The sequence below is a fragment of the Zalophus californianus genome, chromosome 8 (genome assembly GCF_009762305.2).
Source record: "Zalophus californianus isolate mZalCal1 chromosome 8, mZalCal1.pri.v2, whole genome shotgun sequence".
Taxonomy (NCBI): Eukaryota; Metazoa; Chordata; class Mammalia; order Carnivora; family Otariidae; genus Zalophus; species Zalophus californianus.
In genome coordinates, this window is record NC_045602.1 from 110,435,076 (window position 1) to 110,457,263 (window position 22,188).

Consider the following 22,188-nt stretch of genomic DNA (forward strand, 5'->3'; position numbering starts at 1 on the left):
TAGAGAACATGAGACCTAAATCTGTCTGGACTGAATCTCTCATGGACTAAATTTCTCTGACTCTAAGCTGGCCAGGAATATAAGGCTACTTGAATGGATGGATATGCTGTCAGGATATTACTACCCTGTAAAGGCCTCATTTTAACCCCCAGAGCACCCTGGGAATACACAGGAAATGTCAAATGACATGGGGTTCTTTGTATAATCATATGTGTTGACTATATATGTTAAAACTGATTTCTGCTTCTGGGAAGATGGAGTAGACATACTTTTTCCAATTCCTTCTACTGAGTACAACTAAAAACCCTGGACATTATATGTAAAACAAACATGGGAAGACTCTGGAAGGTAGAAGAAGGCAGGCTGGCTGACGAGCTTAGGACCAGAGGGACACAATGGCTGTGAGTTTTCTGGGGTTCCTTTTTGCCTGTATATCCCAGACCGGATACTGGAGGAGCTGACAATGCAGAAATGCCAATAGGCAGAGATATGAAAAGCCTGCTGTCTCTGGCAGAAGGACTAGGAAGGGGACAGCCTAGCAAGGCAGAAAACTTTTAGACAACAGCTGTTCTACTCCAGCCAAACCCCTCAGAAAAAAACTGCCTCTCCATCCACCCCTACCAATAAGGGCTGAGTGAAGAGCCTAGGGTCTGCCTTGCCTTTGCCGTTGCCTTACCCTGACCCCTGTTAAGATTAATGTTAGAGAAGGCCCACTGGGGAGCCATGACTTTCATCCCCACTGGGCCCCAGTGAACCCTCCTTCCCCCTGCAGTATCGATGGAAAATACAGGGGAGCCTGGACGTCCACCCCTACCCAGCAGTAACGAGGTATTCTTCTTTGGGGTAGTATAATTGGAGTCTAGTGGAGTCAGGACTTTCACCACCACTCAGCCATAACAAGGCTGCCCCCTGCCCATAGTGTCTGTCACTCTCCCAAGCCATGGTGGCATCAGCGGAGACAGACTGGGGGATCTGAACTCCTGTTCTTGCCCAGCAGTAACTAAACAGGGAAGAAGAAGAAGAATTTTTATTTTATCTTTTTTAAAGACTTTATTTATTTATTTGAAAGAGAGAGCACACAAGTGAGAGAGCACAAACGGGGAGAGAGGCAGAGGGAGAGGGAGAAGCAGACTCCCCAACTGAACAGGGAGCCTGATGTGGGGCTCAATCCCAGGACCCTAAGATCATGACCTGAGCCGAAGGCAGCTGTTTAACTAACTGAGCCAACCAGGCGCCCCGAAGAATAAGAATTTTTAAGTCTCTTCTCCAAGGCCTATGTACAGAGATGAAATACAAATGAAGGTGGAGACCTGGGGCACACCCTCCTTTCCTGAATTTATAGCTGCCCCCACACATCTCTCTGTCACGTCGGGCAAGGTCCTCACTGTGAAAGTTCTGGACTATTAATGACAATCAAAACCCAAGCACATTTCCTCTTTCCCTTATAAGTTGTGAATTCGTTAACATCATGCACTGACCCAGGAGCAACCTCACAAAATAACCAAAGTTAAAAACACAACGTAAGGGGCACCTGGGTGGCTCTGCTAGGAACCTGCTTCTTCCTCTCCCTCTGCCTGCCTTTCCCCCTACTGTGCTCTCTCTCTCTCTCTCTCTCACTTTCTCTCTCTCAAATAAATAAATAAAATCTTTAAAAAAAACCACAGACAACACAAAATACTTCTGGAAAAACAATTAAAGGTGATCTTTTTCCCTGTGCCTTTAAAAAATAATAAATAGCTGTTGGTGAGATAAAATTGATTTCCATTAACTATATAATTTTCGTTTTTCAGCAGTACACACCTAAATCCCTGCTCCTTTTTTACTTTTTTTTCTGACATCTAGGTAGTACAGTGCGTCTCACCAAAGGGACCCCTTGCTTGTTCAAGAACATACTTTTTTGGGGCTACTCACGTTCCTTACTTGGGTAAGTCCCTGTCTGTTGTCATCTCATCAGCTTCCCTAATGAATAATTTCTCCCATGAACTAGAAATGGACTCATAATTTACTGCTTTCCTCAGAAGCTCATGATACCCACTTTGTAAAGGCCTCCCACTCCCTCTCTGATTCCAGATGGAGAGTTGATGCACCTAACACATTTTTCAAAGAATATATTTCAGGAGGAGTAATTATCAGCTCAACATGTATATAGTCTAACCATGTGTGAGACCGTGTGCTCAGTGTTAGAGAGAAGGCAAAGATGAGTAAGTCCCAGTTGGGGATAGCAGGAGATATGGGCTACAGTGAGAGTTTGGATGAGTCAGCCAGGCGCCTGCTGTTCTGTTGAAGCAGGGCCATGGTCGAAGGGTACCTGTGAACTGGGAACATTCCCAGGAGCAAGTGCTCCATGCTGCAGGGCCATCCAGAAAGGTTAGGCCCACTGGGGTGCCCTTCTTGCTAGGGTAATCAGAAGTTGCAGATAATCAAAGAGACCTAGAGAAGAACCTCTAGAATTAATGAGGATCTCAGCACTGGTCCACAGAGCAGAGTACCGCAGAAACCAGGTTTTCACCTGGGTGTTGCTGTATAAGCCGGGAAACTCTGAAAGAAGCATGATAATTAAGGGTCAGCTAATTAAGGAGATGATAAAAGAGTCAGAACTGAGCCTACTTAATTATACGTCATAAATTTAAAAAATTAAAAATAAAGGCAAAAACATTCCAGAGCCTAAGATTCCCCATGTCTTCTCTGGTGTTTAGAGGTGATGCTGAGTGGGTTGTCAAAATCACTGTCAGGAGTGAAGGTCTAGGAGGATACTGGGAAAAGCTGTTGTGATTGTACTGTATTTAACCCAAAAGAAGAAAAAATGTAGTTCTTGACATCTTCGAATTAAGAAATTCTAGCCTCCTTGTGAAGTGTTTGCATGACCTGTGACCTTGTCACACTTAATTCATGGTCCTCTTTCACAGGTGATGAGAATAAGCTGCCCAAGAAAACTGAACAAATGTAAGTCTTCATTTCTATTTTATATTTTCTTTCTCAAAGTTGAGTTACTCAAATCATGGCTGTCCCGTCTAACTCCTCTGAGATCAGCAGTGGGTAGGACATTTGGGTGAAGCGGTGAGCAGAGCCATGGTTTCCTAGCCCCTGTCTCTCAGCTTGGAGTCCTGCCAGCTTTGCCATGTGCTCTTCTTTCCAGAACTCAAGAGACTTCCTGCCTGCAAACCCACCCATTTTAATGGTGTGATTCTTCTTACTATGTCTTCTACATAATACATTTTTTTTATCAGGGGCTTTCCCAAAAATAAAACATCCTGAAACACATTGGGAGAATCTGTGGGAAACTCCTTCTGGTCTGAGCAGTGTTTCCTCTGGATTTGATTCTTAGGCTTAGGGAATAGAGCTAGGATCTGAACTCAGGCTGTGCAACTTTAAAAAGGTCCTAGTGTTGACTTCGCTCCCCCACATATAACAGGGAACCAGAGATAAGAAATAAACTCATTAATGTTTATGTTAGTCCGCTTGGGCTACAGTAACAAAATATCACAGACTGGGTCACTTAAACAGCAGAAATTTATTTTCTTACAATTCTGGAGGCTAGAATTCCAAGTTCTATGTATCTTTCTGGGTTTTTAAAAATTATACATTTAGGTTTTGTATGGCTGTAATTAATGTGTATGCAGTTTTTTAGTGTGTGGGTTTTCTGCCCTTTAACAAGTCAACCACATTCTCATATGAGTATGGGTGTATATAGTCCTGCTTTGTACCTGCTGGTACTTCTTTTTTTTTTTTAAGAGAGAGCAAGAGTGCACACACGTGAGTGGTGTGGGGAGGGGCAGAGGGAGAGGGAGAGAGAGAATCTTAAGCAGGCTCTACACCCAGCATGGAGCCCAGAAGGGGGCTCGATCTCATGACCCCGAGATCATGACCTGAGCCGAAGGCGCCCCTGTCCCTGCTGGTACTTCTGTGCCAGCTGTGCTCAGCCTGGATCTTCATTCTGGACCCTTAGGCATTTCTCCTAATCCACATTCACTGGTGCCCGGCTTCAGGGACTAGTATTGACCAGTGCTTGGGCCTCCACCCAGAGACCTGCCGAATCACAGAGCTGGTGGAGCTTGGGCCCGAAGGCGTCCTAGTGAGGGCAACAGTAGCGCCATCCAGGCATGAGTCTTGCGCCTCCCATTCAGGCCACTTAACAAGTCCATAGCCAGGCAGCTTTGCACTCAGCTCATGTCTGAGGGGTTGTATAGGAGAAGGCCAAGCAGTGAGGAGGCCAAAACATTGTTGGCACTGAGTGATGTCTGAGTCAAGCTGGGTGGGGAAAGGAGGAGGGGCATCTTTATATGTGTTTGGTGTTGGTGTCAAGGTGTGGAGGATTCTGGTCTTACCCGGAAGTGGCCATGCTCATTGTCAGTGTCCCTGCCAGGCCCCTTCCTACCAAGACCTACCCCTCTGTTGTGGCCTGGCCAACAATCTTCAGGATATGTTGATCCTTGGAGCTGTCATTTTGTTATGTATACTTTTTCTATCTTTTTTTCTTCTACCCAACTCAAATCTCTTACCTAAAATGTAGAGGTGTGCTGCGGGAGCCAAGGAGGAAATTAAAGGAATTGGCAGTGTGACTTGGCACAGTAGAAAAGCACCAGGCTGACAGCAGACCTGAAGTCAAGCCTGCCATTCATTTTCTGTGCCTTGGATAGTTTATTCCACCTCTAGAGGCCCTACTTGCTTCCCCTGTAAGATGAGAAAGTTAGACCCAGATCATTTCTGGATTCCTTCCTGCTTTCCAACTCCAGTCACCTTCCTTTACTTGTTACAAGATTCTGAGGCATAAAAATAGACATATTCTTAGGCCAGTCTTTATTAGTTTCTTGCTAGGCACCTTCCCTGCCTTTCAGGGCCTTGTGGATGAACCCCTTCTCTCTATAATTTTCCTGATAAGATCCCAGATCTCTCTCCCCTAAAGTAGTGATTCTCAACCAAGGACAGTTCTTCCTCCAGCCCCACCCCCAGGGACCTTTGACAATGTCTGGAGACATTTTTGTTATCCCAGCTGGGGGTACTATTGGCATCTAATGGTTAGAGGCCAGGGGTGTTGCTGAACATCCTGTAGTGCACAGGACAGACTCCATGACAAAGAATTTTCTGGCCCAAAATGCTGAGATTGAAAATTTCTGCTTAAGGGGAACCAGTCTTGGATTTTGGATTTTCTAGGGACCTTCATAACAGTCCCAGTCTGGCGAAGGAAGAAACCTTCTTATAATCACTTTGGGAAGTGAGAAGTCTAAGAGAAAGGGCAGGATTGGCGAGCAAGGAGCAGGGAGCTTTAGGAAGGGAATATTTGCCCTCAGAAACACACTGTATTCTCTAGTTCAGGTAAGCTGCTTGGAAAGTGGTGTGCAGCTGGTAATTTAAATTTAAGTGGAGCTCTCTTCTCCTCTGAGGTAATCTCTTTTGCTCCTGAGGTCTCCCACCCTGAGGTTCCAGTAGCAGCCTGCCCTTAGTAAGCCTGGGAGGAGACGACATGAAGGTGTGGTGTGGTTGGTCCCGAAAAAGCAGAAAGTCTGTACCAAGACACTGAAGGGATTCAGGCTCCTGACATAGAGGGGCTAGGTAGCCTGCAGAGTTCTCTTCTGTTGGATCACAAACAGGGAGGGTTGGTCTTCTGAGCAGAGCTGGCTTTTCTTATGATGGTTTTATAAGAGCAAAGTATAGGGACACCTGGGTGGCACAGTTTGTTAAGAGTCTCACTCTTGGTTTCAGCTCAGGTCATGATCTCAGGGTCATTAGATCAAGTCCCACATCAGGCTCTGCGCTCAACGCAGAGATTCTCTCTCTCCCTCTCCTTCTGCCCCTCCCCCTACTCATTTTCTCTCTCTCTCTCTCTAAAACGAATAAATATATTTTTTAAAAAAGCTCTACAAAACTTAAAAAAAGAAGGAGCAAAGTATAAATCACGTGGGGCACATGGCTTTTAAAAGGTTTAGAAATCAGCAGTGCCTGGATGGCTCAGTTGGTTAAGCATCCATCTCTTGGTTTCGGCTCAGGTGATGATCTCAGGGTCCTGGGATCAAGCCCTGAGTCAGGCTCCATGCCCAGCAGGGAGTCTGCTTGAGATTCTCTCTGTCTCTCTCCGTTTGCCCCTCCCCACACTCTCCCATGAATGCACACACTTTCTCTCTCTTTGAAATAATAAATAAATCTTTATAAAAGGTTTAGAAATCAGTGAGTTCCATTTTTGCACTTTTCTCATTCTTTTTTAAAAATCAGTTCCTTAGGGAATGTCATTTATGTGCGTGCAGCTTTTGTTGAAATCTTGTGATGCTATAGTTAACCCCTATCTTTTGTTCTAAAGTAGGCTCTTGTCCCAGGTGTACGCTGCTGTTATACAGGCTGTTTTGGCTGGCATTGCATGTTATGCTAAAACTTCCAGTCTAACAAAGGTAATTTAAACACCACGTTTCTCTTTCCTTAGTAGTAATTTCAGCGTAAACCGTCCTATCCATCTGTTTTGGCTTTGGACACCTGGTAGTAGTCAGTTTTGTGCGAGCTTGGGCCTCAGTGGAGCTGACACCAGACAAAGATGTGCCTGGAGAGTGCTGAGCTTCTGCTGCCTGTGACTGAACTGCCCTTGTCCTAGGAATGACCGCTAATCAGCACTTCTTTGTAGATGTCCGGTTGTGTTAAAAATCATTCTGTAGCATACTGTTTTACTTACTAGCTTTTTTTTTTTAGTTTTTATTTATTTATTTATTTTACTAGCTTTTTTAAAGTTAAAAAATAAAGAAAAATATAGATTTTTCTATGTGAATTTAATAAAGTTAGGTAAGTTTGTCTTGAGCTACATAGTATGATTTCCTATAATGTTTAAAAAAAAACAACTAAAAATGAGAAAAACTGACTTGCCTGTCCTAGACAAGCACATGTGTTCTCGTTCTCTGACCGTTCTCTTCCTTGCTGTTTTGCGGTTAACCTGCCCTGCTGAGTTGGATTCCTATATCTGACCCAGTAAGGAGAGGAGAAGAGTCAGCTTGATGCCTCCCAATGCCAATAGGACCTTTCCTGAAAGAAGCCATTTGACATTGGAAAGGTTGTGTATGATGTAGATACCAGAGAGACTGTAGCCGTAGTCACCAGCTCCCGGCCATCTCCCCTCCTCACTGAACTTGAATCCCAGGTACAACTTGGGATTTCTCAGCCCTTTAGCTGAAGGCTTATACGATATCAGTTCCCACACTTTTCTTTTTTAACTGATCTTTTGTAAATGTAGGTATTCTAATATTTTTAGCATCTGACAGAAACTCCAAGGGCAGTAGTCCCTCCCCCAGGGCCAAGGGAGAGGGGAGGAAACCCTTTTCCAGACCTCACAATGGCATCATCCCGGCTGGTTACAGTTCCCGGCAGATCAGGTTCCAATGCCCACCTGCCTGAATGAAGTGTTTCCTGTGAACCCAGCCCAAAGAAAGCAGGCACCTGTTTCCCTTAACACAATGTTTTCACTTTGATCTATTGATGTATACAAAGCAGTTGTGTAGGGGGGAGGGGCACAGTGTTCTCCTGGCCAAATGTTAGAAGAGTGCTTCCTATCAGTGATATGTACTCTTTCCTGCTGTGAAAGCTAATTGTCTCTGTTTTGTCATTGCTTTTACAGGCAAAGGAGGTAGCTGAGCAGACCCTGGGATCTGGGTTAGATTCCTTTGAGTTGATGCAGTTTAAGGCAGCCCTACGGTAAGCAACGGCTGCTATTTTCTATAAGGAATTATTATTATTTTTTTTATAAAGACCCTTTTCTGTCTTGTATTTGATATTCCATCTTTCCTCTGAGAAATTTTCCAATAAAATAAGGGAATGTCTGAAAGAGAAACATTCATGATCAGGGCTTTGAGAGGACAAGTAGCCAAAGATGGAGGAACTGTAAGAGAAAGAGTCAGACACATTTCCTGATGCCAGAATGGGAGACAGATCAATGGTAGAAACATCAGAGACCTGAAGGACCCAGGTTTGGATGTTAGAAAGGTGAAGCGGGGACAGGAGGGGTGAAGTTTGTTAGGGTCAGGGTCCCTGGCCACACAGAGACAGTCCCTGCTTAGGAGAGCCTGGCCCTGGGCCTCCGATGCCTCTCAGGTAATAGACACCCTCAGCCTGGCCTTATCTCAGGGGCTAGACGCTCTGGGAATCGGACTTGCTGGCAGTCCAACCATCATACTACATTGGGCACATCCCAGGGGCTTTCTCCGTAGTCTGTGTCCATAGCTAAACTTTCATGAACCCAGTCCACCTAACCCTTCACCTGTCCTGTATGAGGACCACTAGTGCACTTTTTTGAGGAATTTTTTTTAGAACACTACGGGATGTGCCCTGTGGTGCCTCAGCTCCTTGCCCCATGTTCTCTTACATCTACAGCCCTGGGTAGTAAGAAAGAACATTGACAAAGGTAAGTCAGTCAGTTGATCTAACAAGAATTCTATTGCTGCAGCTCCAGGAGCAGAGGAAAGAGCCAGATCTTTTTGGTGCAAGGCTTCAGGCCTCTTTCCTCTGGGTCTTGTGGATCTTGTAGCTCTGGCCATGAGAGGAGAGGGATAGAAGAAATTTGATTCCTTAAGGCCTTCCTGTGGCCTGGACTATCTGTTCCTGGCAGACCTGAGTTTGAGAAAGCTCCTTTGCTTTCCAGCTGTGTGACTTTGGGCAAGACAAGGAGCTCTCTGTACATCTGTTTTCTTGTCTTCCCACCATGCAGAGTGACTAAGCATGTAAATGTTAGCTGCTGTCACATGGGGGTCTTCTGTGTCACCATGGACATGGCGGGCATGTCCCTTTCCTCCTTTCTTCCTCCTTTCTTCCAGAGCTTTGTGTAGGCCACTCAGCCTTTCCAGGGCAGGCCACCTTTCCATCCCAAAGCCTTTTAGGCCTGGGCATACCTCCCTAGCTGGAGGAAGGAACAAGAAAAGAATACCAGGCAATGGGAGGAGCATCTCCCAGGGCCAGCTCTCCCTTCTGGAGCCTCCCTCCCTTCTCTCCACAAGGTCACTTCACTGAGTACCCTCACAGTACATCAGATAAGCAAATCATCTCCTGAGAGGAACACAAGACTTGGCCTCTGCCTAGGCTCTGAGCAGGGATGGCAGCTTGACCCAAGGGTAGTAAAGAAAAGGAGGATCGGGACAATATGTCCCAGCTGTGGGGCAGGGGGCTGTGGGCCAGTACAGGGTCTTCCCAGTCTGCAGTGGACAACAGTTCTGGCACATGGTTCTCTCCTGCTGTGTCCAAGACAAGCCAGCCCTGAGAATCTGCACAGAGGCAGAGCTGTGACTGGAGTCATACGCTGGCCCCGCACTTGGCAAATGTGCCATGAGGGCCCAGCACAGGTGCAGTGCAGCAGCAGGTGTCTGGGGGGTGGCCAACGGTATGGTTAGCGAGAACAGACTGACTTTTTATTTTGTTTTGGGTCTGCAGCTCCAAGATGGCTTTTCATATCCATGCTGTGAATAATCAGGGAAGGTAGGTTGTGTTTGTCATGCATGCTCATTTGGGGCAAGTTTTAGGAAGAAAAAGAGAAGATAGGCTATCTTGTAAATGCTGATGTAGTTGGTCTTCTTAGAATTCTACACCTGGGAATGGCATCATGCCAGGATTGGGCCTGGGACTGGCTATACTCAGCTGAGACCCTGTACCCTGAGTGCTTCCCACTGAAAGACTGAGGCATGGGAGTAAAGGGCGGACCTAATTCCTTCCAGTGGCCTATGTACTAAATCTGCATGCATGTAACCCAGTGCTTTGAAAAGCCCTGAAAGAAATCTGGGTCTGTGGGTTGCTGCCAAGTTGAGAAAAGAGAGCATTGTAAATGTAATATGTGTTTCTCCTGTCTCTTCCTCTTCCAGGATTGTGCCTCTGGACAGTGAAGATAGCTTATACTTCGTGAAAACAGTAAGCAGAGCTGTTGTTACAAGTCAGCTAGCAGGGGGTGGCCTATGGAGGGACATCTGCAAGGGCTGAGACCGGAGTAGGTGGGAGTCTTGGGCAATCTGTCCCTGAGGAAACTAACTGGTCTTTTCTCAGGAGGGTGTCAGCTGCAGCTGTGGTGAGCCTATGATTTTGAGGGTGCCAAGGCAGCTATACCAGGCCCACATCATATCCTGTGCCTCAGCTTCCCAGGGAACAGAGTCTTATCTGGGGGTTGGGAGAGACACTTCTTCCTAAGGTTAGGAAGGCTTCCTGCAAGTGACTGAGACGCTCTGCCCTCATGTGGAAATGTGAGCTAAGGACAAGCCTGCCTCAACACAGACTGATGAGTTTTCAGTGGATTCTCTGTGTTCCAGGGCCTGAGTTGATGCCCTTAACAGGGGTCTGTGAAAATAAATTAAAAAACTGGGGGCCTAAGTCTCCAGTGAAGTGGGTAGTCAGGGCAGAACTTTCCACCCCATTTGCTGGAGGCACCCTGATGGGACAGGGGCATGGTTTAGAGATGCAGAAATATTGGTCCCTAGGTGGGCTGGCTGGCATGGCCTGAGGGAGCAAAGTTTCTAGACCAGTTGCTCCCGGTCACAAGCCAAGTTCTCCATTTAGCCCAGTGCATCCTGATGTGCAGAAGATTGGCAAGCAATGCATGAAAGGATGGTAGCTACCCAGCCAAGATGCTGGTTGCAGTATATGTGGGCACAGATTACACCTTGAGTCTGTTCTGTGGCTACTGCCTGAGCCTTAATTCCAGTGAGCTTTTGGTCACCAGGAACTTGGTGTGTAGTTGTGGATGACTCAGTGCAAATGCATGCCCACCGCCATCACCAATGGAAAAGCAAGAGTGTTATCTCATCTATAGAGTAGTACAACAAGAGTAACTTTTTAAGGTTGTGAGTAATTTCTCTTTTTATAATGTGTCTGCTCCCTGTATCTGTCAGCATTTTGTGTTGATGCTCATTTAGAACTAAGAGACTTTATTATGACATCATCAAGACCCTAGGAGGTGCTTTCTGATATTAGGTGATAGTACTTTATCTCCTTGCCAGACTGTAAGCCCTGATTTCTCTATTTAGATTCCTCTGCAGTGCTCTGGAAGGTCCTTTGCACAATAGAAGGTGATCAGGAGTCCAGTGGAATCACACTATTGTGTTAAGTATGCATTCAGCAGCCACTAATGAAATAGGAAAGGAGAGAGAGAAGGTTGTTGTTTTCTGTCCAAATCCTGTCCTCCTTTCCAAGTAGAGATGAAGTTCTGCCTTTTAATTTTCTCTCTCCTCTTCCTCAATATTAGAAGCCTAGTATAAAAGTAAAGTATTGGGTATAACCCACTGGATTGTCTTCCTGTTTGATCTGGAAACCAAAGCAGGGTTCCCATTGTCAATTAAGAGAGACCATGCAACCCAGGAAGGTTTTGTGTCTTCACATGTTAAAAATTCTTTGAAGCAGGGGCGCCTGGGTGGCTCAGTCGTTAAGCGTCTACCTTCGGCTCAGGTCATGTGGGATCGAGCCCCTCATCAGGCTCCCTGCTCTGCGGGAAGCCTGCTTCTCCCTCTCCCTCTGCCCCTGCTTATGTTCCCTCTCTCTGTGTCTCTCTCTGTCAAATAAATAAATAAAATCTAAAAAAAAAAAAAAAATCTTTGAAGCAGATTTAGAAAAGAAAAAAAAAACTCACAGTTGTCAGGCTTAATCAAAAAGTTAGCTAAAATATAAAAGCCTACCTGTCACTTCTGTACATCCTTTTTTCATGACAACATGAGAAATTAACTGCTTTGGCTTTAACTGTCTTTTTTTCTCAACTCTTCTGCCTTCCTTTTTTATTTGGGAATCTAGCAATTTCTTCAAGAGCCCTATGTCTTTTGTCTCTGTCCTGAGCCTAGAACAGGGGTCCCAGCCTAGGATAACAATGTATGAAAATGGGCTCTGTTTCAGAAACTCTGTACCTGGCCATTCAGCAACATCAGGCCAGGAGGAGACAGGACCTGAGAAGGCTCACTGTGCTACTCATCCCATGTCCCTCACCAGATCTTCAGTCATTCCAGACCCTGGCTCTGGCTTATACCATTTTCTGCGTTTCTTCAGCTAGATTTTCCCCCAAAATTGTTCTGTTTTCATTAGTTTTAACATAAATTAGGGCTTGTTTATCAGCCATTCGGGAGCTCTTTCTGTGTTGCTCCAGTTTTTTTTTCCAGCCTACTGAAGCCTCTCTTTTTATTTGTCTTGCCATAAAAGCTTAAATAGTTTTCTTTTAATTTTCTTGGTACTGAAAGAAGCATTTGTAGGTATTGACATGTATCCAGAAATATCCATGAAGATGTGTAGTGAATGAATTACCACCTTCCCAGACTTGTTCAGAACTTGAGCCCAAACCAGAGAAGGAGTTGGTGAGCATGTGGATGTGCCAGGATGCAAAGAGTGTATGAGTGTACAAAAGCCTGGAAGAAACACCTCCAACTCTGAGAGGCCAGGGCCTCATCACAATTAAGAAGGAAGGCTTTTATCTTAGGAAAGATAAGCAATTTGAGGGAATTTATAGAAACATAAAAATACTCCTGTGGCCCAAGTTTATCTCTGATGCAGAAGCAGTTGCAGGGAAGCGTGCGTGATGCTGAAGTCCTCTCCCTGGTCCTGAGATGTAGTTCAGAATAACTTGAGTTTTCCTTAGAAACTCTGGAGTATTCTTTTAAAATGTGCCTTAGAGCAGTATTTTGTGGTCTGTTTCTTAAGGGTCTCTCCCTAAAAGTTTAAGACTGACAACTGGCCTAACTCTGTTTTCTCATTTGATACAGGCTTGTATGACTGTATATGACATTCCTGACTTACTGGGAGGAAGGGGGTGCTTAGGGTCTGTGGTCTTCTCAGAATCCTTTTTGACGTCTCAGATCTTGGTTAAAGAAAAGGGTAAGTGTTTATAAGGTCTTTAGAAAGCAAAACTTGAGTTTTTGTTTGTTTTGGCAAAATAAGTTATAGTTTCATAGTTCTTATGTATACATAAATCAATATATAATAATTCTACATTGTATATTATAATTATATATAACATGTTATTAATTATAACATCTTCACACACACACACATATGTATATGAGAATATGTACAGCCTCACTGGTAGTCAGGAAGAAGCAATTTGAAATAATTAGATCCTTTTTTTCACCCTTGTACTACCTTGATAAAAATTAAAAATATAGATAAAAAGGACTAATTCCCAGGACTCTCCATTTAAATGTGTGTTTCTAGTTGTTGTAAAAAATATTAATAGAGTTAATCACATGGGGAAACCTTCCTCCCTCCCCTCACTAGTCTCCCTGTTCCCAGATGAGGAAGTTTTCAATTTCTGAGGGCACAAGATTTTGTATACTACTAAGAGGAGCCATCTCTCCTGAGAAAGGGAGGGGTGTTAGTTTGGGGGCCTACAAGGTGGGCTCGGGTAGTGGGCAGTAACTGGCATGTCTGTGGTCTTCCTGCAGATGGCACTGTTACCACAGAAACCAGCTTCATAGTCCTGACAGCCGCCATACCCAGATTCTGCTCCTGGCTGGTTAGTGTCATTCATCCGGTGTAAGTGGACGTAAATGTGAAGAAACCGGGAAGATCATTTGAGGAAGAGCCTCATTGGGTCCCTGGTGGGATGTCAGGACCTAAACTAGCTACTGTTCAGGAATGGAAGTTTTTATCTCAGCTCTTTTTCTTTATACAAATGAATCTAGTTTCTTTAACTCTCTCCTAAACTTGGGAAAGTGCCAAAAGAAATGAACTAAGTGATTTGGGTCCCTGTTAAATTATGAAAGGAAGAAATTAAACCTTCATTTTACAGATGAGGACACTAAGGCTTAGAAATTGACCAACCTGTCCAAAGGAGTAGATCACGTGGCTCCCTTCTCTGGTCAGAATGGTTGCTGCTGAGTTTTTACAGCAGAGTCTTTCTACACGTAGAAGGGTTCCATCTTCATCTGTGGGAGTTGGTCTAAAACTCTCATGCCTTGGGACACAAAGTATGATAGCAATGAGTCTAATAATGGTCTAAGTACCTATTTTAAAATCTTTATATTCTGTTTCTATAATTTTTTTTAAGATTTTATTTATTTATTTGACAGAGAGAGACATAGCGAGAGAGGGAACACGAGCAGGGGGAGTGGGAGAGGGAGAAGCAGGCTTCCTGCAGAGCAGGGAGCCCGATGTAGGGCTCAATCCCAGGACCCCGGGAGATGTAAGGCAGACGCTTAACAACTGAGCCACCCAGGCGCCCCTGTTTCTATATTTCTGATGTGAATAGAGAAGAACAAGAATCATCCTCTAACATGAATACATATAAATGAGAACACATTAATATGTTCTCTTCCCTTTATCCTTACAAATAGTTGCTTTTCTCTGAAGTGAAATGTAAGTGGAGACTAATACATGATTTCCACATCTTATAGGCTCATTTAGCTGGATCTCAGGTCCCAGGGAGAGAGAGAGCCCACCAGGGCCTTGGGCTCTGAGCCTTGATGACCAGTAGCCAGCCCGGCTCTGCCAGCCATCAGGGCCTCAGAACACAGGATTTGGTGGAGGGACTGCCCAGTCTCCTGGAAATGTTGAACATGGGCGAGACCTAGGAGAGTTTTGCCCTTGAAGTAGGAAACTGAACACTTGTATTCCTTTTGGACACAGGTAGAAGATAATGAAGTAAAATTGTCTGAGAAAACCCAGCAAGCAGTGAAGGTAAGCAGCCTTCTTATCCTCAGTGTTAACATTGTATCAAAATGAAACGTAAACAGTTTATGAAGATAACTAGAATATTTCATTTTAGGGCTAATCTGAAGAATATGTTTCTCTTTGTCTCAATTCCTGTTTGCATTCTTCCCCTCCCAGCAGAGCTTTAGAAATAACCATTTAATGGGGTACACAGAGGGATTTGTTCTGCCACTTTGGCCTTTTGATGTGTTTTTTTAATCTCCCAGTACTATTAAAAGCAGATCTCAGATTGGCCTAGACGTATAGAACTGAGAGGTCAAGGCTTTAGGCCAAGGAGAGCTGCCTCCAGTTGCTAGAAATCCACTGCAAGATGAACAAGCATAGCAGGCTTTGGTGCCTGGACTCGGAGAGGACCTTACAAGTTAAAAATGCCTGTAACATGACAAAGAGCTAGGCAATGCCAAAGGCATGAAAGAAGTTGGGTCTGTGTGAGGCTAACTAAGGAGCTTTTGTAGACAGACAAATGGGCAGGACTTTTGATTCTGTGAAAATTTATGCTATAAATTGTCTGCTCTTTGTGATTGTTTTTAAAGGGGGATGCCTGTTTCCTGGGTACTTTTCTAACAGGAGGAGAAGGAGCATATCTTTATTCCAGCAATCCACATTCTTGGCCTGAGGAAGGTGAGCCAGCTATTACTTTTCTTTTTCTTTTTCTTTTTTTTTAAGATTTTATTTATTCATTTGAGACACAGAGATACAGAGAGAGAGAGCATGAGCAGGGAGCAAGACAGAGGGAGAGGGAGAAGCAGGCTCCCTGCTGAGCCAGGAGCCCGATGCGGGGCTCGATCCCAGGACCCCAGGATCAGGACCTGAGCCGAAGGCAGACGCTTAAACATCTGAGCCACCCAGGCGCCCCTGGCTATTACTTTTCTATTCTTGACTGTGTCTGGGTCCCTCTTTGCAGGTATTGGCATGGGTGTTGTGATTAGTAATGCATCTGATATTTGAAAAGACTTGTTGGTGTAGAAGTGTTTTCTTATGGCTTTCCTCCTTTTATCCACCCATTTCGCAGATGAAGAAACTTGTGCTAGGAAGGGATGGCCCCAGAACCACAGTCTGGTCCTCTTCTTGTCGCCTTGTTCTCAGAATAGGCTGGAGCGGCAGCGTATCCATAAATAGAATTTGTGGACCTAAACAAGTCTGGATTCATTTTCTGTTGCTGTAAAACAAATTACCACAAATTTAGTAGCTTAAAACACACATTTACTATTTCACGGTTCTGTAGGTCAGAAGTCTAGGTAGACTTGGCTGGACTCATGGTAGGTTCTCTGAAGTTAAGGCGTCAGTCAGACTAGGCTCTTATCTGGAGACTCTGGGGAAGAATTCACTCCCAAGCTCATTTAGATTATCAGCAGAATTCAGTTCCTTCGGATTGTAGGACTGAGGTCCCCATCTTATTCCTAGCTGTCAGCCAGGACCATGCTTAGCTCCTTCTCCCAGAGGTCCCTGCCCTGTGACAGCCCTCCCCCATCTCAGCAGTGAAACCTCCTTTGTGTTGTTGAATCTCTCTTACCCTTTGGATCTGTCTAAATTCCTTTTCTATACCAGCCAGAGAAAACTCTGCTTATAAAGAACTGCTTGTGATTAGAGGAAGCCCACTCAAATAATGTTCCTTTTGCCATATAACGTTACATGAGCACAGGAGTAACGTCAGAAGATGAAGATCATGGGAGCCATCTTGAATTTCTGCCCACCACGGTCTACCCTCTGGCCTCCCATTTGTGTCCCTCCCACATGCAAAATACAATCACCCCTTCCCAAGACCCCCATCTCATTATGGTAACAGTTCAAAGTCCCAGATCTCACTAGCTCAAAAATCCAAAATCTCATCGTCAAGATCATCTAAATCAGATGTAGATAAGGCTCTGGCTTTTAATCCGTGAAGTACAACTCCTGAACAGAAGTCTTCTCTAGGTGTGGCCCCATGAAACTAATGAGACAAGTCACCTGCCCCTCTCTCCCAACACCCAGGGTGGCCCTGACATAGAATAATATAGACATTCATCTTCAGAAAGGGCGGGGTGGGGGGTGGAAAATAAAAAGGAGTCATCAGGGGTGCCTCGGTTGCTCAGTCGTTAAGCGTTTGCCTTTGGCTCAGGTCATGATCCCAGGGTCCTGGGATCGAGCCCCGCATCGGGCTCCCTGCTCAGCGGGAAGCCTGCTTCTCCCTCTCCCACTCCCCCTGCTTATGTTCCTTCTCTCGCTGTGTCTCTCTCTGTCAAATAAATAAATAAATAAATAAATAAAATCTTAAAAAAAAAAAAAAAAAGGAGTCATCAGCCTGAAGTAGCTTTGAAATCCAGCTGGGCAAACTCCAGGGTTTGGATTAGGTTTCAAGGCCTGGGAATAGTCCACCATGGCTCTTATCTCTGCCACCTGGGCTCTTGGTTTCACCCTCTAAACTCTTAGTTTTCCCTCTAAACTTGTGGCTACACCTCGGTCATCCTTCCTTTTTCACAAAGGTAGCACTTTGTAGGTGAGTTTTATCAGCCTGCTTCTTGCCGATAGCATTTGGGGGTTCAATAGTCGCCTTTGATTTCATATTCTCTCTCTGTCCCTTTCAGTATATTTCTGCTGAACGAAGATTCTCAAAAACCTTGTTGGTTTTGCATGGATTTCATGGAGATTCATTCTGTGCTCCTTTTTGGTTTCCTCAACATAACATTTTCTTAGGAGTCCTCTTCTTTCCCTGGCTGATACAGCCATCTTGTGGAAGAAGAGTTGTGACTTACTCCACAAATTTCTCAGCCTCTACTGAGCAAATCCCCTTCCTGGATAATTTGTTCTTCTTCAAAATACTCTGTCCAGTCGCAGATTCCTCTCCCTATTCTCAGATCACTGGTTCAGCTTCTGCTCCTCCCTTCATGGAGGAGACAAAGCACAAGGAGGTTTGGGGCTCCACAAAATGCCGGGTAGTAAGTAATAGCATCTGGTATCGTCCCTGTGCCACAGCCCCTGCCTGCATTTATGCTTCTCCAGCTCTGGCACATCCGGAAGACTGGAGGCAGGAACCTGTGGAAGGCAGCCAGTTGAGACAGTGCTACTAGCCTTGGGGCAAGGTTGCATAGTGTTTCAGAAGCAGGAGGTAGAGGCAACACACAGGTAGTTAGTTGAGCCAATCATAATATTTAGCAAGGATATTAGCCAAAACTAGTTTGCACCTTTTTAGCAAAGGGCCTTGTTAGAAAAGTAATCTTACGCTGTATTGAGTTATCCAGCAAGACTCATTGTATCCTGAGGTCTCCACACAAAGGGCACAGCCGGGGATTTCTGGAGCCCTATTTGTCATACTCTTTTGAGAGCACACTCTTAGTTTCTGAAGGAAATGCAGTTTGAATTAGGAGGTGGTTTTCTGAGGCAGGAAGATTAAATAGGAACAGAGAATTTAAACAGGAATCTCCTCTGGCTGTCTGTTAAGCTTTCTGCCACTTTGGAGCTTAGATCAAGTGGGGCTTGAAGTTTATACCACTTAAGGTTCTTTCAAGGAAAAATAACATAAAACGGTTAGGAGTCTTCTGAGGGCTTTGGAAGGGGGCTTGGGCAGGTGAGGGGTTCTGAAGTTTAAGCGTCATTAGTGTCTTGGTAAATCTGTCTCTACTTGAGACTATGATGAGCTTGAAACTCATCCGTTCCCACTCCCTAAAGGCATCTAAAAAGCTCTTCAGCATGCATTATCTTAATTGAGCTTCATATCCCGAGCCCCATAGGTGAAAACTTGCCTAAGGTTATAATGCAAGTTCACAGTAGGTCTGAAGGTTAGTCCAGGTCTTCTGATTCTCAGTCCAGGATTGGCCCTTCGAACTACATATAGATAAGAATAGTACTTCTTTACTTTGAAATGTTTCCAGCACCAGAACCTTTTTCTTCCCCAGTTAGTGGCTTCTGCTATCACAGGACTTCTTGCTATGCAGGTTCCTATTCATTTATGTCCTTCATGTGCCCTTCTCTTCCCCACCCTGCTGACCTTGGTCAGGCAGGCTGCCCAGTCCCTAATCCTCAGGAGCCCGCTTTAGAATTTTACCGCATATGCCTATATCCCTAAACAATGTCTTGGTTTTGAATGTAACACAAATATAATCACACTGTGTGTTCTTCTGGGACTTGCTTTTTTTGCTCACTATTCTTTTCCTAAGATTCATCCAGATTGTTTTGGATAGCCATATAGTTGATTCACTTTCATGGCTCCATGGGATTCCTTTGTATGGAAATGTGCTATTTATTCTTCGGACTGTTGATGGACATTTGGGGTTTATAATTTTTTTTGCTATTGCAGACAGGCCTGAGTATTTTTGTACATGTCTCCTGGTGCACATGGATGGCACCAGGAAGATGCCTTAAATCACAGCCTTACTGCTGTATAATAATTGACATCTGTCGTCTCAGTCTCCTGACTTTCCTGTTGCATTCTGGCTAGTTGGACCAGCTAGCTCTGACATCTCTGGCTAGTCAGTATGTTGGCATTCCCTGAACGTTTGCTACTATGATTGCTGTCGTTTTTTTTTTTTACATCCCTGCCTATAGAATTTTCTGTGCTTTGCCTCAAAGTCAGCCCCTCTCCTATGTAAGAGGCTCTAGTTCCAGAGGGGAGGGGACTAGAGGGGAGGTCAAGTGAATAGCCCCTGGCTGAAACACCAGATTTCCACAGTTCTCACCAAGCTTCAGTAGAATTTCTCAAATAAATGCTTCTCAGTTTTATTGTACAACTTTGGTCCATTACCAGAGTCCTTAAATAGTTGTCTTAACAATTAGACCAGTTTCATCACTGTTTTCTGGGGAGAGGATCTTCACAGCCATTTCAGAAGTCCCACCCCTTGGGTTTTGAAAGATATTTTCACTTGGTAAAGATTCTAGGTCAATAGTTCATTCATTCCTTCCGTCCTTCCTTTTCTTTCTCTCTCTCTCTCTTTCCTTCCCTCCCTCCCTTCCTTTCTTTCTTTCTTTCTTTCTTTCTTTCTTTCTTTCTTTCTTTCTTTCTTTCTTTCTTTCTTTCTTTCTTTCTTTCTTTCTTTTTTTTTTCTTTCTTTCTTTCTTTCTTTCTTTCTTTCTTTCTCTTTCCTTTCTTTTCTTTATTCTTTCTTCCTTCCTTCCTCTTTCTTTATTTATTTTCTTTTTCTTTATTTATTTCTTTCTTTTCTCTTCCCTCTCCTCCCCTCCCCTCCCCTTCCTTTTCTTTTCTTTTCTTTTCTTTTTTTTTTTTTCTTTCAAGTAAGCTCTATCCCATCATGGGGCTCCTCACAGCACCAACATCAAGAGTTGCTGACTGAGCCAGTCAGACACCCCAGCAGTTTCCTACTTTCTGGAAAGGTGTTGCTCTGCTCCACTATCTTCTCAGTTGCACGATTCCTGAGCAGAAGTCCACTGCCATCCTTATCTTTGTTCCTTCTGTAGAAGTTATCTTTTTTTCACTCCAGCTGCTTTTGAGATTTTCTTTAAAATTTTTTTTTATTTATTTCAGAGAGAGAGTATGTGTGCATGCATGAGTGGAGGGAAGGCAGAGGGAGAGAGAGAATCTCAAACAGACTCCACACTAAGCACAGAGCCCAACACAGGGCATAGTCTCATGACCCTGAGATCATGACCTGAGCTGAAATCAAGAGTTGGACACTCAGGGGCACCTGGGTGGCTCAGTCGGTTAAGCGTCTGCCTTCGGCTCAGGTCATGATCTCAGGGTCCTGGGATCAAGCCCCACATCAGGCTCCTTGCTCAGCAGGGAGCCTACTTCTCCCTCTGTCTGCCGCTCCCCCTGCTCGTGCTCTCACTCTCTCTGACAAATAAATAAAATCTTAAAAAAAAAAAAAGAGTTGGACACTCAACCAACTGAGCCACCCAGGCAACCCAGTTTTCTTTCTATCACAGATTTTAAGCAATTTTATTTTTATATATGAGTTGTTATGTTTTTTTCCATGTTCCTTGTGCTTGGAATTCATTTTGCTTCTTCAAAGGATGGATTCAGTTTTCCTCAAATTAGGAGTATTTTTAGCCTTTTTTTTTTTTTTTAGTTTTTTTTTTTTTTTAGTTTTTCCCCTCCTCCCTCCTATTCCGGGCCTCCAGTTACATATCTTTTCTGTCTGAAATTGCCCCACAGCCCCCTGTTGCTCTGTACAATTATTTTCAGTCTTTTTTCTCATCGTGTTTCATTTTGCATAGTTTCTACTTGTATGTATTCTAATTTACTAACCTCTTCTGCATTGTTGTTATGAGTTTGTTAAATTAACACTTGTGAAGTGGAGTACAGGGTACTGAATGGTGAGCCAAGTTCAACAAAAGACCACAAAAGAAATAGAAATAGAGAATTTTATTTCTCACAAGTCCTGGAGGAAGTACAGGGCAATGGCATGCCTCATGCCTGCAGGACACACAGGAGGATCAAAGCAGAGTGCAGACAGAAGAGAGTGGCAGGACCTGGGGCACATGCCTTTATTAGGGTTTGTGGGTAGAGTGCTTCGGGTTTCCCAGGCTAAGGCCAAATTGGTCAATTCAAACCAGAAGAGCAGGGTTTTGGTAAGCTCCACAAGAGTTTTCTCTAAGGGGTACTTAAGGGGATGGCCCTAGAAGGCAGGGGAGAGCCGATCACAAGGGCCGTTAGGGAAGTCATGTCAGGAACTTACATCTTCTTGTGACTCTGCAGGCTGCTACATAGGGCTTGTGTGAGGGGCCAGTGTCATTTTAAGCACCACCCTCCCCCGCCCCCCAAGCTACTTGGCCAAACAAAATGTATGTGGGGGCAGCAGTATCCTGGAGTAGCTTAAACTTCCACAACTGTCTAATATTCATCTCATTTAGTGTATTTTTCTTCTCAGACATTGTATTTTTCATCTATGGAAGTTTGATTTAGATTATTTTTTACATTTTTCATGTCTCAAGTTAACATGGTTAAGTCTTCTGGCTTCTTGAACACATGGGATACAGTTATAATAATTGTTGTAATATATTTTTCTTCTAGTCTAATCATCTGGCCTTGCTTTTAAGCTTTATTAACCAGGAGACAGAAATACAGCATTTAATTTAGGGCTAATTTCACCCCACTGCTGAGGCAGAATCCTTCTGAATATTCTACCTGACATCCCTGTGAAGTACGAGGTTTTCTACTGTGGCTGGTGGGAATGGGCAGAAAGTCTCATTCAAGGTATGGGTTGATGTTCATTGTTTTACGTAGGAATATCCAGTTTTTCCTGGTCCATTTATTGAAAAGACTCCTTTTTCTTTGATCTGTTTGTGCACTTTTGTTGAATATCAGTTGACTGTATATTTACTATTTCCTACAGGCCTCCATGAATGGTTGGCACTCAGGCAGCTCCTTCATTGTCCCTGTAGTGATTTACAGATTGCAGAGTGTTTTTTTCCACTGGGCAGAGATTGTTCAACAGTGAGAAACAGGGGCACTGTAGTGGACACATCTGGTCACCAAGCTGAGTCCTGCCTTCTTATGATGGGAAGGCCCAGGCAGCAGTCATCTGCAATCTGCTGACTTCATTCTAAACCCTCTTGTGTATTCCCTTGTGTCCACATGAAGCTAGTCAAGGACTCTTGAGAAGAGAAAGTCTTCTGCAGCACTGAATGTGA

General features: G+C 44.3%; 1 protein-coding gene across 6 annotated transcripts in view; it reads left to right on the top strand.

Moving 5' to 3' along the window:
* The window catches only part of C8H20orf194 (chromosome 8 C20orf194 homolog), a 129,695-nt gene that overhangs the window by 51,331 nt on the left and 56,176 nt on the right, over positions 1–22,188 (top strand). For 5 of the 6 annotated variants that reach the window (XM_027621146.2, XM_027621143.2, XM_027621147.2 and 2 more), the window contains 10 exons: positions 1,843–1,924; positions 2,907–2,943; positions 6,293–6,380; positions 7,589–7,665; positions 9,391–9,435; positions 9,816–9,861; positions 12,681–12,792; positions 13,359–13,429; positions 14,542–14,592; positions 15,159–15,246. In XM_027621146.2, the coding sequence (XP_027476947.1) occupies positions 1,843–1,924; positions 2,907–2,943; positions 6,293–6,380; positions 7,589–7,665; positions 9,391–9,435; positions 9,816–9,861; positions 12,681–12,792; positions 13,359–13,429; positions 14,542–14,592; positions 15,159–15,246 (697 nt within the window). The remainder of the gene's footprint in view (positions 1–1,842; positions 1,925–2,906; positions 2,944–6,292; positions 6,381–7,588; positions 7,666–9,390; positions 9,436–9,815; positions 9,862–12,680; positions 12,793–13,358; positions 13,430–14,541; positions 14,593–15,158; positions 15,247–22,188) is intronic. The other variant, XM_027621144.2, reaches the window with a different exon arrangement.